Below are 17,804 nucleotides of genomic sequence, written 5' to 3'. Positions count from 1 at the left end.
CAACAAGCTGTCTAAAGTAGTATAGTTCCCAACCACTACCAATTCACCAAGTCTACTGTGACTATCATGTTCTAAACAAGCCATAATATGCGGCAAAGTGTACATCCGCAAAAAGTAGTGCCAAGTTGTCAAATGACCTTATTCTTAACTAAAAATAGTTACTAGAAATTTGAAGTAAAATTTCTCTGATTTTTTTATTTCTTTATTTAATACGTTCTTGTATTTGCTGCAGAATAATTTAATAAGTTTATTTAAAGTTAAAATTATTTTTATTTTTATTCATTTCCACTTTAGTCGTAAGGATCCTAATATTATGGTTCGTGAGGAAAAGGCACATATAATTTCACGAACACAATAACTTAATATATTTATTTGCATTAAAAATTGGTGTAGATCTTTTTTTTGATGAAACGATCAGAAACATTGGTAAGTTGTAAAGATGGTTTATTGGTGTCTATTATCACACTTAACTTAAAATAAATAGTTTTGTTTCACGTTGATCCACGTTCTTTTCAATTTATTGGCGCCTTTTACTGCATTAGTCTTAGTTTAAAATAAATATATTTAATAATTTATGAAGTTGAGTCACTAATTGTTAAGGTAATTCTTCCAAGGCAAGTCGCCAGGGGGCGACACAAGTGCATAGACCTCAGGTGGAAGGAATTAGAGACAATGGCATTATAATTTTGCTAAAAATCACCATACGGCATGCAGCTAGGGCGCTGTGACAGGAGGATGCTGTCATGACAACAAACGTTGTCCAGAAAATGTGTTGTTCGTTCCACGACGTCGAACCGGAGGGTGATTTGGAATGATGTCGTCATAGAATGTCTCAATATGCTATTATTTAATTAAGTTACAATAAATACCATTACTTTAATGACAAACACACTATTTAACCCCTTATTCTATGCATATAATTAAGATTTTATCGTTCTCAACAAAATATTTCGTTTTATACATGTTACTGTATAGTTTTAACTCACACAAGTTTTACGAAGCTGGATGATATTTCCGTAAATAGACTTGGAGGATGGGTTACTAAAGACGAACGGCATTACTAGACGTAACACTGAGTTTTGGTTTTGCTTTTCAAATAGAACTGTAGATATATTGTTTACAAAATCTAACTCGGTTTTTATATGTGGATTGCATTACTCAAAACAGTGTTTGTATTGACGGATGGTGTTGATGGGTGGAATGTGTTACCACAGGTCTATAGGTTGATGTTAATACTAGATGCATGTCCAAAGGCGGATTGTGTTTAACAGAATTGCACACAGATTACAATTTACATTTAATTACACCCATTTTACAAAGATATTTATATACTTCCATAGACTAGAGTGTAGATTACAACGTATCTTAACTTATTTTTTCTTTACATATACTTTTACGTGAGTGTAATATTACTGGTGATTTGAACATACTCTTGAAAGAACTTTGTCATACCTAACTTTTTCAAATTAATATTGTCCAAGATAGCCGATTTTGTTTCAACATATTTATTATGGTTTTAGTTTCTCTGTAATTAAGCATACGTTTTGTTTTTTTAATCGTTGTCCAGAAAAGAGTGATTATTTAAGTACCATACAAGAGTTTTTACATAAATGCTTGAATATTCACTGGTTTGTCTTTATGCTATACACGTAACTACGATTTTTATTGTTCTTGAGAAAATATCAATGATATGTTCCTCACAAAGGTTTTGAAACTCTTTTCTCTTTAACAAAATTATTCCAATTACTACTGGGGTTACGTCATTACGTACCACTGAATATTGTATAAATTCTTACCATTCTTCTTGTAGAAGTTCTTTGTGAAGTTAGCATCAAAATTCCTTTTCTCGACTTGTAGCACTTAATTCTCAAGATATGTAAATTGAACGTTTATTAGAAAAAAATGTTTGTACGTCATTTTGATGTACTCTAACATTGATTGCAGGAAACTGGTAATTTCTTTCAGCTGTGTTATAACATGTACACACAATAAAATGTATAATAAGACTGCCAACCTCAGAATATGCAACATTCCATTGTTTCAGTTGAAAAAGAAATGGAAGAAGAAACCTTTGTAATGGATTATTGAGCGTATCTATGTTGGGAAGCTCATTATGGGAAATGCACTTCCATTGTCGTCGTTTACAGTTAAATAATTATTTCGTTCCTCAATTAATTATTCGAACTGATCTCATGTTTAAGTAATCATCGCTTTAAATATGTACATATTATAGGTGAAACAGTTTTTATGGGCCTAAAATTCCACATCACTTTCTCGTCATAAGTTGAAGAAGCACATAGTGAAGCAAGACAAAGAATTTCATATTTTCACTATGAAAACATTTTTCTATTAAAAACTCTGCCAAGCCTCAAAGACATGAATGCTTGTTTTTTTCTCCACTAATTTTTCAAACACGTAAATGTAACAACTTAAAGGATCTGGTATTATTTAATACAAATGTGGTATTGTTGTGTACCCTATAACACAACTGCAGTAGCTAAACCATTTTGAACGACTGCATTTTCCGTACTAGACAGCAATGATAAATTACGTGGAGATTAATGGAGTTTCAAGACTTGCAGTAAGCACATTCAGTTTGGAGGGAAACAGTCTTAATAACATAATTTCGTTTTGGTCTTTGAATTATGTCTTTTACTTTTACTTTCAGGTTTAATTTTATTCATTTTTTTTGTAAGTTTGAAGTAGGTTGAAAGATATTCGTTAAATATCTTAAAGTTGGAATTGTAAAAAGGAAAGTGTTTACTGCTTTTTGCGGTATTTGTAGCTTTAGTAATGATTTAACCACATAAAATATTTATGTTTGTTAAACTGGAGAACTCTAGAAGAATTAAAACATGAGAAACGTTCTTTATGTACAAAAATTTATTTCGTATTCAATAATGTCTTTATGGAATTAAGAATAATTAATAATGTCTTTATGGAATTAAGAAAAATTAATAATGTATTTATGGAATTAAGATAATTAATAATGTCTTTATGGAATTAAGAATAATTAATAATGTATTTATGGAAATTAGAATAATTAATAATATATTTATGGAAATAAGAATAATTAATAATGTCTTTATGGAATTAAGAAAAATTAATAATGTCTTTATGGAATTTTGAATAATTAATAATGTCTTTATGGAAATAAGAATAATAAATAATGTCTTCATGGAATTAAGAAAAATTAATAATGTCTTTATGGAAATAAGAATAATTAATAATGTATTTATGGAATTAAGAATAATTAATAATGTCTTTATGGAATTAAGAAAAAATAACAATGTATTTATGGAAATACTGATAATTAATAATGTCTTTATGGAACTAAAAAATTAATAATGTATTTATGGAAATAATAATAATTATTAATGTCTTTATGGAATTAAGAATAATTAATAATGTCTTTATGGAAGTAAGAATAATTAATAATGTATTTATGAAAATAATAATAATTAATAATGTCTTTATGGAATTAAGAAAAATTAATAATGTCTTTATGGAATTAAGAAAAATTAATAATGTCTTTATGGAAATAAGAGTAATTAATAATGTATTTATGGAAATAAGAATAAATAATAATGTATTTATGGAAATAAGAATAATTAATAATGTATTTATGGAAATAAGAATAATTAATAATGTCTTTATGAAAATAATAATAATTAAGTGTTTAAAATATATATATTTTTCCCTTGTATTTTATAATGAACGTACTATGTTTTTTTTAAAAAATTGAAAAACTTATGGAAACATGAGTATATTTTCAGTTACTCTTAAAGTACTAATAATATAATTAGAAATTCTGCACGACTGTTACCTTACTAAAGTGTCAACTAACTTTTCTATATTTCCAGGTATATACTGACAAATAAAATGTAATTGTGTGAATCTAGCATGTGAACATGGTGGGCTACATCCGAAATTATGTGTAAATAAATTGAACTTTACCAATGTAGTGCCCATACATCGTATTGTCATCAAACGGTTTTTAACTATATATAGCGTAACGCTCACGTGTAAATTGATTTAGGAAAACCGAAATAAATAATAATTATCTGCTTTGTGAAACTAGTGTGCCAGTGTAGTCATTTAATTATACAGAGGTAAATGAATAAACGTTAATTGTATAGTGTCAAATTTATGTCACACAAGGATCAGCTTTACTGAAACATTAATTGCCAATTTTGTTAAACCAATAAGTCAGTAAGGGTTTGTTTGTTTATTTTGAATTTTGCGCAAAGCTAAACGAGGGCTAGCTGCGTTAGCCATCCCTGATGTAGCAGTGTAAGACTAGAGGAAAGGCAGCTAGTCATCTTCACCCAACACTAACTCTTGGGCTACTCTTTAACCAACGAATAGTGGGATTGACCATCGCATTATAATGCACCCATGGCTGAAAAGGCGAGCATGTTTGGTGTGACGGTTAGCCAGTAAGGGCAACTAGGCAAAATAATAAAACGTTAACAATATAATGTGTGAAATTGTGATACCACGGTCATCCAGGCCTAAAAATTTGGGTTAACCCGTTTATAAAGTGAGGATAAAATGCCATAGGTTCGAGTTAACCAAAAGATAAACATTTAACTGTATGGTGGTACCATGGTAATGGATTAGTGTACCAAATTATAAAGGTAATATGTCTAATGTGTGCTGAAGAAATGTCAATAAATTTAGCAATAGCAACGACTCCTAATGCGAATAGAATCATATACAATAACTGTCGACTGTCTTTTCTGTGAAACTAACATGTGAAACGAACAAGTACTGTGTGGATATCGTTAGCGATACGAACAAATATTCGACTGTTTATCGAGTAAAACTAATGAGTGAATCGATTTAGTTAAAGTAACAAATACTCATTGTAAAACAGCATTTTAAGGAAACGATAGGCCTAAGGTTATTTATACAATAAATGATAAGATTATTGGAAACTAGATTCACTGAAAAAAAGTCCTCTCACTTTAACCACTGTTGCAAATCAAACACCAGATTATATCCAAATAACACTTTACAGTTTCAAACAAAGAACCTAACATTATTAAACACAAAATGAGGGAAGATTTGGTAATTAAATAAAATAGACTTAACCGTCCCCCCCGAAAGAAACAACAACAAAAAAAACACATAAACAGATAAAACAAGAAAAAACAAAACATCTCGGGTAACCAAGGTAACATTACTAATCCATTAAGAAATCTCTGGTCACGTGACTCTTTAGTCCACATTGTGTGTATATATATTCCTGTCTATGTAACAACTTCTCCACATTGTGTGTATATATATACCTGTCGATGTAACTACTTGTGTGTATATATATTCCTGTCGATGTAACTACTTGCTCACATTGTGTGTATATATATTCCTGTCTATGTAACTACTTGTTCACATTGTGTGTATATATATTCCTGTCGATGTAACTACTTGTCCACATTGTGTGTATATACATATTCCTGTCCATGTAATTACTTGTTCACATTGTGTGTATATATATAATCCTGTCTATGTAACTACTTGTCCACATTGTGTGTATATATATTCCTGTCGATGTAACTACTTGTCCACATTGTGTATATATATATTCCTGTCTATGAAACTACTTGTTCACATTGTGTGTATATATATAATCCTGTCTATGTAACTACTTGTCCACATTGTGTGTATATATATCCATGTCGATGTAACTACTTGTTCACATTGTGTGTATATATATATTCCTGTCCATGTAACTACTTGTCCACATTGTGTGTATATATATTCCTGTCGATGTAACTACTTGTCCACATTGTGTGTATATATATTCCAGTCTATGTAACTACTTGTCCACATTGTGTGTACATATATTACTGTCGATGAAACTACTTGTCCACATTGTGTGTATATATATTCCTGTCTATGTAACTACTTGTCCACATTGTGTGTATATATATATTCCTGTCTATGTAACTACTTGTCCATATTGTGTGTATATATATTCCTGTCTATGTAACTACTTGTCCACATTGTGTGTATATATATTACTGTCGATGTAACTACTTGTCCACATTGTGTGTATATATATTCCTGTCTATGTAACTACTTGTCCACATTGTGTGTACATATATTACTGTCTATGTAACTACTTGTCCACATTGTGTGTATATATATTACTTTCGATGTAACTACTTGTCCACATTGTGTGTATATATATTACTGTCTATGTAACTACTTGTCCACATTGTGTATATATATATATTCTGTCTATGTAACTACTTGTTCACATTGTGTGTATATATATTCCTGTCTATGAAACTACTTGTCCACATTGTGTGCATATATATTCCTGTTTATGTAACTACTTGTCCACATTGTGTGTATATATATTCCTGTCTATGTAACTACTTGTCCACATTGTGTGTATATATATTCCTGTCTATGTAACTACTTGTCCACATTGTGTGTATATATATTACTGTCGATGTAACTACTTGTCCACATTGTGTGTATATATATTCCTGTTTATGTAACTACTTGTCAACATTGTGTGCATATATATTACTTTCGATGTAACTACTTGTCCACATTGTGTGTATATATATTCCTGTCCATGTAACTACTTGTTCACATTGTGTGTATATATATTCCTGTCTATGAAACTACTTGTCCACATTGTGTGCATATATATTCCTGTCGATGTAACTACTTGTCCACATTGTGTGTATATATATTCCTGTCTATGTAACTACTTGTCCACATTGTGTGTATATATATTACTGTCTATGTAACTACTTGTCCACATTGTGTGTATATATATTACTGTCGATGTAACTACTTGTCCACATTGTGTGTATATATATTCCTGTCTATGTAACTACTTCTCTACATTTTGTGTATATATATTCCTGTCTATGTAACTACTTGTCCACATTGTGTGTATATATATTCCTGTCGATGTAACTACTTGTCCACATTGTGTGTATATATATTCCTGTCTATGTAACTACTTGTCCACATTGTGTGTATATATATTACTGTCGATGTAACTACTTGTCCACATTGTGTGTATATATATTCCTGTCTATGTAACTACTTCTCCACATTTTGTGTATATATATTCCTGTCTATGTAACTACTTCTCCACATTGTGTGTATATATATTCCTGTCGATGTAACTACTTGTCCACATTGTGTGTATATATATTCCTGTCTATGTAACTACTTCTCCACATTGTGTATATATATATTCCTGTCTATGTAACTACTTCTCCACATTTTGTGTATATATATTCCTGTCGATGTAACTACTTGTCCACATTGTGTGTATATATATTCCTGTCTATGTAACTACTTGTCCACATTGTGTGTATATATATTCCTGTCTATGTAACTACTTCTCCACATTTTGTGTATATATATTCCTGTCTATGTAACTACTTCTCCACATTTTGTGTATATATATTCCTGTCGATGTAACTACTTGTCCACATTGTGTGTATATATATTCCTTTTGATGTAACTACTTGTCCACATTTTGTGTATATATATTCCTGTCGATGTAACTACTTGTCCACATTGTGTGTATATATATTCCTGTCGATGTAACTACTTCTTCACATTGTGTGTATATATATTCCTGTCGATGTAACTACTTGTTTACATTGTGTGTATATATATTCCTCTCTATGTAACTACTTGTCCACATTGTGTGTATATATATCCCTGTCGATGTAACTACTTGTTCACATTGTGTGTGTATATATAATCCTGTCTATGTAACTACTTGTCCACATTGTGTGTATATATATTCCTGTCGATGTAACTACTTGTTCACATTGTGTGTATATATATTCCTGTCGATGTAACTACTTGTCCACATTGTGTGTGTATATATAATCCTGTCTATGTAACTACTTGTCCACATTGTGTGTATATATATTCCTGTCTATGTAACTACTTGTCCACATTGCGTGTATATATATATTCCTCTCTATGTAACTACTTGTCCACATTGTGTGTATATATATTCCTGTCGATGTAACTACTTGTTCACATTGTGTGTATATATATTCTTGTCGATGTAACTACTTGTCCACATTGTGTGTATATATATTCCTGTCTATGTAACTACTTGTCCACATTGTGTGTATATATATATATTCCTCTCTATGTAACTACTTGTCCACATTGTGTGTATATATATTCCTGTCTATGTAACTACTTGTCCACATTGTGTGTACATATATTACTGTCGATGTAACTACTTGTCCACATTGTGTGTATATATATTACTGTCTATGTAACTACTTGTCCACATTGTGTGTATATATATTACTGTATATGTAACTACTTGTCCACATTGTGTATATATATATTCCTGTCTATGTAACTACTTGTCCACATTGTGTGTACATATATTACTGTCGATGTAACTACTTGTCCACATTGTGTGTATATATATTCCTGTCTATGTAACTACTTGTCCACATTGTGTGTATATATATTACTGTCTATGTAACTACTTGTCCACATTGTGTATATATATATTCCTGTCTATGTAACTACTTGTCTACATTGTGTGTACATATATTACTGTCTATGTAACTACTTGTCTACATTGTGTGTACATATATTACTGTCGATGTAACTACTTGTCCACATTGTGTGTATATATATTACTGTCTATATAACTACTTGTCCACATTGTGTGTATATATATTACTGTCTATGTAACTACTTGTCCACATTGTGTATATATATATTCCTGTCTATGTAACTACTTGTCTACATTGTGTGTACATATATTACTGTCGATGTAACTACTTGTCCACATTGTGTGTATATATATTACTGTCTATGTAACTACTTGTCCACATTGTGTATATATATATTCCTGTCTGTGTAACTACTTGTCCACATTGTGTGTATATATATTCCTGTCTATGTAACTACTTGTCCACATTGTGTGTACATATATTACTGTCGATGAAACTACTTGTCCACATTGTGTGTATATATATTCCTGTCTATGTCACTACTTGTCCACATTGTGTGTATATATATATTCCTGTCTATGTAACTACTTGTCCATATTGTGTGTATATATATTCCTGTCTATGTAACTACTTGTCCACATTGTGTGTACATATATTACTCTCGATGTAACTACTTGTCCACATTGTGTGTATATATATTCCTGTCTATGTAACTACTTGTCCACATTGTGTGTACATATATTACTGTCTATGTAACTACTTGTCCACATTGTCTGCATATATATTCCTGTTTATGTAACTACTTGTCAACATTGTGTGCATATATATTACTTTCGATGTAACTACTTGTCCACATTGTGTGTATATATATTCCTGTCCATGTAACTACTTGTTCACATTGTGTGTATATATATTCCTGTCTATGAAACTACTTGTCCACATTGTGTGCATATATATTACTTTCGATGTAACTACTTGTCCACATTGTGTGTATATATATTACTGTCTATGTAACTACTTGTCCACATTGTGTATATATATATATTCATGTCTATGTAACTACTTGTTCACATTGTGTGTATATATATTCCTGTCTATGAAACTACTTGTCCACATTGTGTGCATATATATTCCTGTTTATGTAACTACTTGTCCACATTGTGTGTATATATATTCCTGTCTATGTAACTACTTGTCCACATTGTGTGTATATATATTCCTGTCTATGTAACTACTTGTCCACATTGTGTGTATATATATTACTGTCGATGTAACTACTTGTCCACATTGTCTGCATATATATTCCTGTTTATGTAACCACTTGTCAACATTGTGTGCATATATATTACTTTCGATGTAACTACTTGTCCACATTGTGTGTATATATATTCCTGTCGATGTAACTACTTGTCCACATTGTGTGTGTATATATTCCTGTCTATGTTACTACTTGTCCACATTGTGTGTATATATATTCCTGTCTATGTAACTACTTGTCCACATTGTGTGTATATATATTACTGTCGATGTAACTACTTGTCCACATTGTGTGTATATATATTCCTGTCTATGTAACTACTTCTCCACATTTTGTGTATATATATTCCTGTCTATGTAACTACTTCTCCACATTGTGTGTATATATATTCCTGTCGATGTAACTACTTGTCCACATTGTGTGTATATATATTCCTGTCTATGTAACTACTTCTCCACATTGTGTGTATATATATTTCTGTCGATGTAACTACTTGTCCACATTGTGTGTATATATATTTCTGTCTATGTAACTACTTCTCCACATTTTGTGTATATATATTCTTGTCTATGTAACTACTTCTCCACATTGTGTGTATATATATTCCTGTCGATGTAACTACTTGTCCACATTGTGTGTATATATATTCCTGTCTATGTAACTACTTCTCCACATTGTGTATATATATATTCCTGTCTATGTAACTACTTCTCCACATTTTGTGTATATATATTCGTGTCGATGTAACTACTTGTCCACATTGTGTGTATATATATTCCTGTCTATGTAACTACTTCTCCACATTGTGTGTATATATATTCCTGTCTATGTAACTACTTCTCCACATTTTGTGTATATATATTCCTGTCTATGTAACTACTTCTCCACATTTTGTGTATATATATTCCTGTCGATGTAACTACTTGTCCACATTGTGTGTATATATATTCCTGTCTATGTAACTTCTTGTCCACATTGTGTGTATATATATTCCTGTCTATGTAACTATTTCTCCACATTTTGTGTATATATATTCCTGTCGATGTAACTACTTGTCCACATTGTGTGTATATACATTCCTGTCGATGTAACTACTTGTCCACATTGTGTGTATATATATTCCTGTCTATGTAACTACTTGTCCACATTGTGTGTATATATATTCCTGTCGATGTAACTACTTCTCCACATTTTGTGTATATATATTCCTGTCGATGTAACTACTTGTCCACATTGTGTGTATATATATTCCTGTCTATGTAACTACTTGCTCACATTGTGTGGAAATATATATTCCTGTCTATGTAACTACTTCTCCACATTTTGTGTATATATATTCCTGTCGATGTAACTACTTGTTCACATTATGTGTATATATAGTCCTGTCTATGTAACTACTTGTTCACATTGTGTGTATATATTGTCCTGCTATGTCCTATTCTATTCTGTACTGTTGGGTTCTTTAACACTTGTTCTCTTCTTCTATTTTGTACTGTTGGGTTCTTTAACACTTGTTCTCTTCTTGTATTCTGTACTGTTGGGTTCTTTAACACTTGTTCTCTTCTTCTATTCTGTACTGTTGGGTTCTTTAACACTTGTTCTCTTCTTGTATTCTGTACTGTTGGGTTCTTTAACACTTGTTCTCTTCTTCTATTCTGTACTGTTGGGTTCTTTAACACTTGTTCTCTTCTTGTATTCTGTACTGTTGGGTTCTTTACCACTTGTTCTCTTCTTCTATTCTGTACTGTTGGGTTCTTTAACACTTGTTCTCTTCTTTTATTCTGTACTGTTGGGTTCTTTAACACTTGTTCTCTTCTTCTATTCTGTACTGTTGGGTTCTTTAACACTTGTTCTCTTCTTGTATTCTGTACTGTTGGGTTCTTTAACACTTGTTTTCTTCTTCTAGTTAACTGAATAAGTGTTATTCCAGTAACATCTTTTAATCCTTCTTTTATATTCAACAAAGGTGTTCTCTTACGGAAAATGGAAAAGTTTAGTGTTTTCGTTAAAACCTTGTTCTGAAGGTTCGTTAACCTGGTTTACGATAAGTTGTGATTAACAGGCACATTATTCTTGTAAAACTTATTGACTTTCTTTCAAAATGTGCTGAGAAACCTGATCTCCACAAGTTAGCAGTTTTCTCAAAGTCTCTCCACATACAACATTGGTTTCTTAATATACAAATGATTTCATCATGATACTTGGGTCATATATGTCCTTTGAATTAGTTATTTGTTAAGGTAGATACCAATATGTTTTCTCATTTTTTATTTGCTGTAGCCAAGTTATGCGAAAGAAAAGTTGGCACAAGTTATTCACTTTTACAAGTTGTTTTAAAACGTTGTATCTACTTTAACTTTTTTACCAGTTAAATAGGTTTTCTCTAGGTTTCTAAACGTATCTTTCGTGAAAATTCCATAGCGAAGCAAATTTTATCTTAACGAGGTCGTTGCTTTCCACCAAGCAAATATTAAAAATTCAAAAAGCTGGAAATATAAAAACATGAACAACCTCGTCGATTCTCTTTAAAATTAAGAATTAATGTTGGAGGTATCTCACGCTCTAGAAATTGTAAAAAAAAAAAATCATAAAACAATTACAGTGGGGTAGAAAACAAATTATTATTTAAAAACAACGTTTCATTACTGTAAACTTGGCGTAATCAGGTACTTGGTATATCTGAAGACGACAATAAAATTTCCGCAATTGGTGACGTCACAAAGTGTTGTTACCTGTGGGATACTTCCAACAATTAAATTGACAGTGTAACTTGTGTGCGTCCTTTGTTTTCGTTTAGTTAGGACTGAAATTTACTGTACTCGATAATATAAGTGAATAATCTTACCATGCTCTTGTACGGCATAACTTAAGGTTTTAATATGATAATATAAGTGAATAATCTTACCATGCTCTTGTACGGCATAACTTAAGGTTTTAATATGATAATATAAGTGAATAATCTTACCATGCTCTTGTACGGCATAACTTAAGGTTTTAATATGCAGTTATACAAAATATTTACTATCGTATTTGTGAATCAGCTTTCGGCACGGCATGATCAGTTGGTTTGGGCGCTCGACCCGTAATCTCAGGGTCGCACGTTCGAGTCCCGGTCACTTTAAACACACTCGCCCTTTCAGCCGTAAGGGCATTATAATGTAACGCCCATTCCCACTATTCGTTGGTGAAAGAGTATCCCAAGAGTTGGCGGTGGGTTGTGATAACCAGCTGTCTTCCATTTAGTCTTACGCTGCTAAATTAGAGATGGCTAGCGCAGATAGCTCTCGTGTAGCTTTGCGCGAATTAAAAACAAACAATACATCTGCTTTCTGTTGACATTCGTTGAAATAAAGTGCGCGCGCATGTGCATTTAGATAGCAGGGTGCAAGCACATTTTCAGGAGTTAATAAAATTGAGTATTGTTATAATAAATTACTTATTGGAATTTTCTTTTACCGTTTAATAAAATTTCAAAGTAAATAACTCACTATCATTGTTTATATAAAAAATTACACAATTCCTGAACGTGCGACCTTGGGGAGTTTTATGTTTTGAGTTTTAGATGTTCCAGAATCTACACTTTTCATCATAAAAACATTTGAGACATTATTTATAACATTTGCCAACTAAACCCTAGCCAGTTAGTTACAGTAAAAATTAGTCATGCAGATACGAAAACAGTAAAAAATACAAAAGTGAGAGTTTTTACTTTATCTATTTTGAAATTTCTTCATTCTGTGTGTGTGTGTGTGCGTTTTATGAGAGCAAAGCTACATCGAGCTATCTGCTGTGCTCGCCGAAGGGACTCGAATCCCTGATTTTAGTATAGTAACTTCCATGACTTACCGCTGTTTCACCGAGGAACACTTCTTCATCCAAAATAACTTTTCGAAAGAACAACTGAAATTGTTTTATATTTATCAACATTTGCGATTAGACCTCTTTGAAATCGATCCATTACTTTTAGTAACATAAAACGATCCATTACTTTTAGTAACATAAATCGATCCATTAAAACGTATCTATTCACTATATTAATGCCTGGCATAACCTTGGGATTAGGGCACTCCACGCGCTACCTGGTGGTCAAACATGCCCGCCCATTTCAGTCTGAGGACGTTATAATGCGGTGGCCGGTCCCACTATGTTTGGTAAAAGGCTATCTCAAGACCTAGCGGCTGGTGCTGCCGGCCGGTTACCTTCCCTTGTGTCGACAAATAAAAATAATGGACGGCGACAAGTAGGCTTAGCAAATTTGCTGTACTTAAGCAAATATACAACGAAGCCTTAAAGTTCAATTATTTTGACAACTTGCGCATCATAACTATGATGGCAATTAACTGCGAGCTCGTACAATTAAATAACTAATCATTACATGGTTCCAAGCTTTCTACAACTTTTAGTTGAACAGTCTGGTGTACGGCTTTTCTTGTAAGAGCATTATGTGCATTTGCCTCTCACATTATGTCGAAAAACAAAATCAAAAGTCCACTAGTTTTAGTATGATTGATGAAGCCGAAGTTTTCTCGTCACTGTAGTTTCTCTCTTGACTACACTACTGTATCATGAACATTAACTTTTAAAGAAAGCCACACTAGCGTACCTAACTAACACAGCCATGCAGCGTAGATGTTTTTCTAACTTCACACGAGTCGTTTCAAGTGACTCATGGTCTTTGAGCGAGGATGTGACAGGAATTCGCTCGTTTCGCTTTTCAGATCTCCCCGCAATGGGTATTGAATTCTGGGAGTTAAGAGTGGTAGTGAAAAACTTAACTCCCAAAAGAACCACAAGGGGTCCATCAACCTCTTATATTCTAACTCTCTGTTCATGTTCTCGATCAGGATTTTATCATGAAAAAGTTGCCTTCAGCTACATTACCTTAAATGAATTATAGAGACCCAACTTAAGTTACATTTATATAAGAGGAAAGCAGGGATAATTTTAGATGCTTTGGCTGAAATGTACCTGAGTTTTAGTTTCGTTTTCACGCTCAGAAAGTTTAAATATTTTATAAGCAAATTAAATAAAAATTTTGTTGCTTATTTCAAGAAGCTTATGGATACTAAAATATGAAGTCTTGGGAAAAACGTGTCCATGTTGTGTAACAATTAAGATAGTTATTTTTAAGACGGAATACAAATACACTTAGCACTGTTCAGTTAAGAAATGCATGTCATATTAAACATGAATATGCGTAATTTGTATATTGAGACAGATTTTACGGACATCATGTTCGATTTATTAGAACAATTTTATCAGACCTAGAAATATGTGCCATCTGGTATCACAACATCACATTTTTACAAATGATATGTAACATTTTGTCAGCTTGTGTTAAGCATTCATTACTTGTTTGATGCTTCTTGTAGTTCAGTAACATCCACAAAGTGATGTGGCGTGCTGTCGATGATGACGTTATTGATGTAATTTACTGTGATGTCATCACAACCTGTCACTAGAAGGCGCTGCAACTCAGCTACAGAAGCTAGTTTAGGGTCATGGCTAGTAATTTTCCGGCTTAGTTCTACCCAACAGTTATGAATGGGATTACAGCATGGAGTCTTTGTTGACCAGGGCAATATTGTAACGTCCTCCTGGTGGAAATAATCGTGTAAAATATGTTTACTGTGGACAGTGGCATCGTCAACCTGGATCATAAGGTTATTACCACATCTTGGCCTAGCGTATGACAGAAACTTCGTGCGATACCTGTTCGAGGTGCCATTGACGTTTATCTGGCTTATATAAATAGCTGTCCAAGCATGTACTACACCACCTTCCGTGTGTCTCCTATCAGAAAAATAGTCTTCCCTCATCTGTTCTTCAGGCAAACGACGATAACTAATTCCACCATCAGCTTTAACAAGCCAGAGGGATCATCTGAAACGATGACATGTCACCATTGTTCTACTGTAAGTTGACATGCTGTGTTATTCGAGTGGCATGGTAACAGAGGTGATTTCTGGTTAATATCAATTTGCAGATAACCCTTCTTGCGACATAACCTTATTTGTTCAGTTCCTCTTCAATGCCCTTCTGAATACTCTGGAATTAATGTGTTTACGCCATTTCAGTCGTAGGGTGTTGCAAGACTTTGACTTTGATGACATCCTAACCTGATCAAAACACGGGAATCTCAGAAAGTAGTTTTTTTGGTGTCCAAAAGTAGACTTGTCAGGAACAACATTTCCTCTAGTCCGATGACATTTAAGGATTCTGGATACAGTACAGTGGGGGTACCCGAGTGTTTTGGTAAGGTCTGTTTGCTTTATGTCATTTAGACATGGTGGAACAACTTGACATCGTATAACTTCTTGTACGTGACAAGACATGATTCGACATCAAGTACAGAAAAATCGTTTGAACAGCGCGTTGATCTGGTTCGCAAAGTATTATACCAACATCAAACCTTTTTATACAAGAGAGGTGTGTAGGTGTAGTGTGACGAATAAATGCTCAAAATAACTAACACAGACTAGAATAAGAAGTCGTACAAGTTTGTCTGATCATACGATATCTTTTGTGTTACTACTCAGGAATTTACTCAGTAACTACTCCATGTTTGTAGACAATAACATCAGTGCAGAACAGCGTGTAAATATTTTGGCCACGACTGTAATATCAGCTAACAAAGCTTGTTTGTTAACAAACACCAAAGGTTTCAACTCGGGTACACTGCTCGTAATAACGTGATTGACCCTATCGACTGATATAACAACCTGCACTGACGCAATAAATACATCTTAATTTGAGCTATTAATATGTACAAAATAATGACATTTATGACATCACCAGAAAACAGTGCCTTGTAGTAATATATAACTTTTAATAACATGATATTCACGAAATAAAATAGCGGTTATTTCGTTCAATCTCAAGTACGTGAGATACGGTGGAGTCCCATTAACTCCTACTTATCACTCCACGTTTTGCTTTCTCTCAGTGTGTGAACTACAGACTATCGTAATAGCGTTAGCCTACATGTTGTCAGTCCTAGAAAGCCTGAACTATAAAACTGTCTCTCTTTCTTGAAATGTTCGGCCGCGTGTAGCCCCAACGAAAACGTTACCACAATCTGCGTGTTCTCCAGCGCTCGTGAACAACGACGCGACGTTAAACATTACATCAACTTAAGATTTCCGCCGACGTTTGTTCTCTAACAACTTACCGAATATTTAAAACACACATACAAACGTATAGCAGATTTAAAAATAAAGAAATTCTAGTTTCTGTTCTTAAACGTCATGGGTCTGTGTGGAAATATTTCTGAGTGTGTAATGATAAATAATGTGTATTACCTCAAGAATTACTCTGGTGCTGAAAAATTAATTATCGCTGAGTATTATAATGTAGTCTTATTCGAATTTGAAGCAACTCACTTGGGATCATACTGGTATTGGAACGTATTTTTTATATTTTTTTGTTTATTAAGAATATTAATTATGTTAACTCTGATTAGGGCCCGGCCTGGCCAGGTGGGTTAAGGCGTTCGACTCGTAATTTGAGGACGCGGGTTCGAATCCTGGTCGCACCAAACATGCTCGCCCTTTCAGCCGTGGGGGCGTTATAATGTGACGGTCAATTCTACTATTCGTTGGTAAAAGAGTAGCCCAAGAGTTGGCGGTGGGTGGTGATGACTAGCTACCTTCCGTCTAGTTTTACACTACTAAATTAGGGGCGGCTAGCGCAGATAGCCCTCGAGTAGCTTTGTGCGAAATTCAAAAACAAACTAACTCTGATTATAAATTATGTAATTATTTCTTTTGCATTCATTACAAATACCTAGAGTTATGCCTGTTTGTATCATTCTTATCACATGGCAAGTCTTTGTATTCGAATGACTTTCTTTAGAAACCATACATACTTACAGTTGTAAATAACAGTGGGTATTCATTGGTTCAAAAGGACTAAGCTGTAATTACAGGTAAGCTAATATTCAAGTTCATATTTAACTAATACGCATAAACATATTTTAGTGGGGCATATTTTTTATCTTGGGGCAATACTTTAGACATTTTGCATAAGGTTCGTTTAATATACATTAAAGTGCGTGTAAACAAACACTT

At 32.9% G+C, this 17,804-nt stretch overlaps 1 protein-coding gene across 1 annotated transcript; it reads right to left on the bottom strand.

Annotated features, from left to right (window-relative positions):
- Window positions 1-15,083: 15,083 nt before the first annotated feature.
- On the bottom strand, window positions 15,084-15,554 carry LOC143231293 (uncharacterized). The gene has a single exon (XM_076465842.1). The coding sequence runs from the start codon at window positions 15,552-15,554 to the stop codon at window positions 15,084-15,086; it is 471 nt and encodes a 156-aa protein (XP_076321957.1).
- Window positions 15,555-17,804: the final 2,250 nt, after the last annotated feature.

Source organism: Tachypleus tridentatus, chromosome 11, assembly GCF_004210375.1.
Source record: "Tachypleus tridentatus isolate NWPU-2018 chromosome 11, ASM421037v1, whole genome shotgun sequence".
Classification (NCBI taxonomy): domain Eukaryota; kingdom Metazoa; phylum Arthropoda; class Merostomata; order Xiphosura; family Limulidae; genus Tachypleus; species Tachypleus tridentatus.
This window is presented reverse-complemented; position numbering and strand designations above follow the sequence as displayed.

What these genes read in the sequence shown, in the direction of transcription:
- LOC143231293 (XM_076465842.1), bottom strand. Translation starts at nt 15,554, where the DNA reads ATGAGGGAAGACTATTTTTCTGATAGGAGACACACGGAAGGTGGTGTA.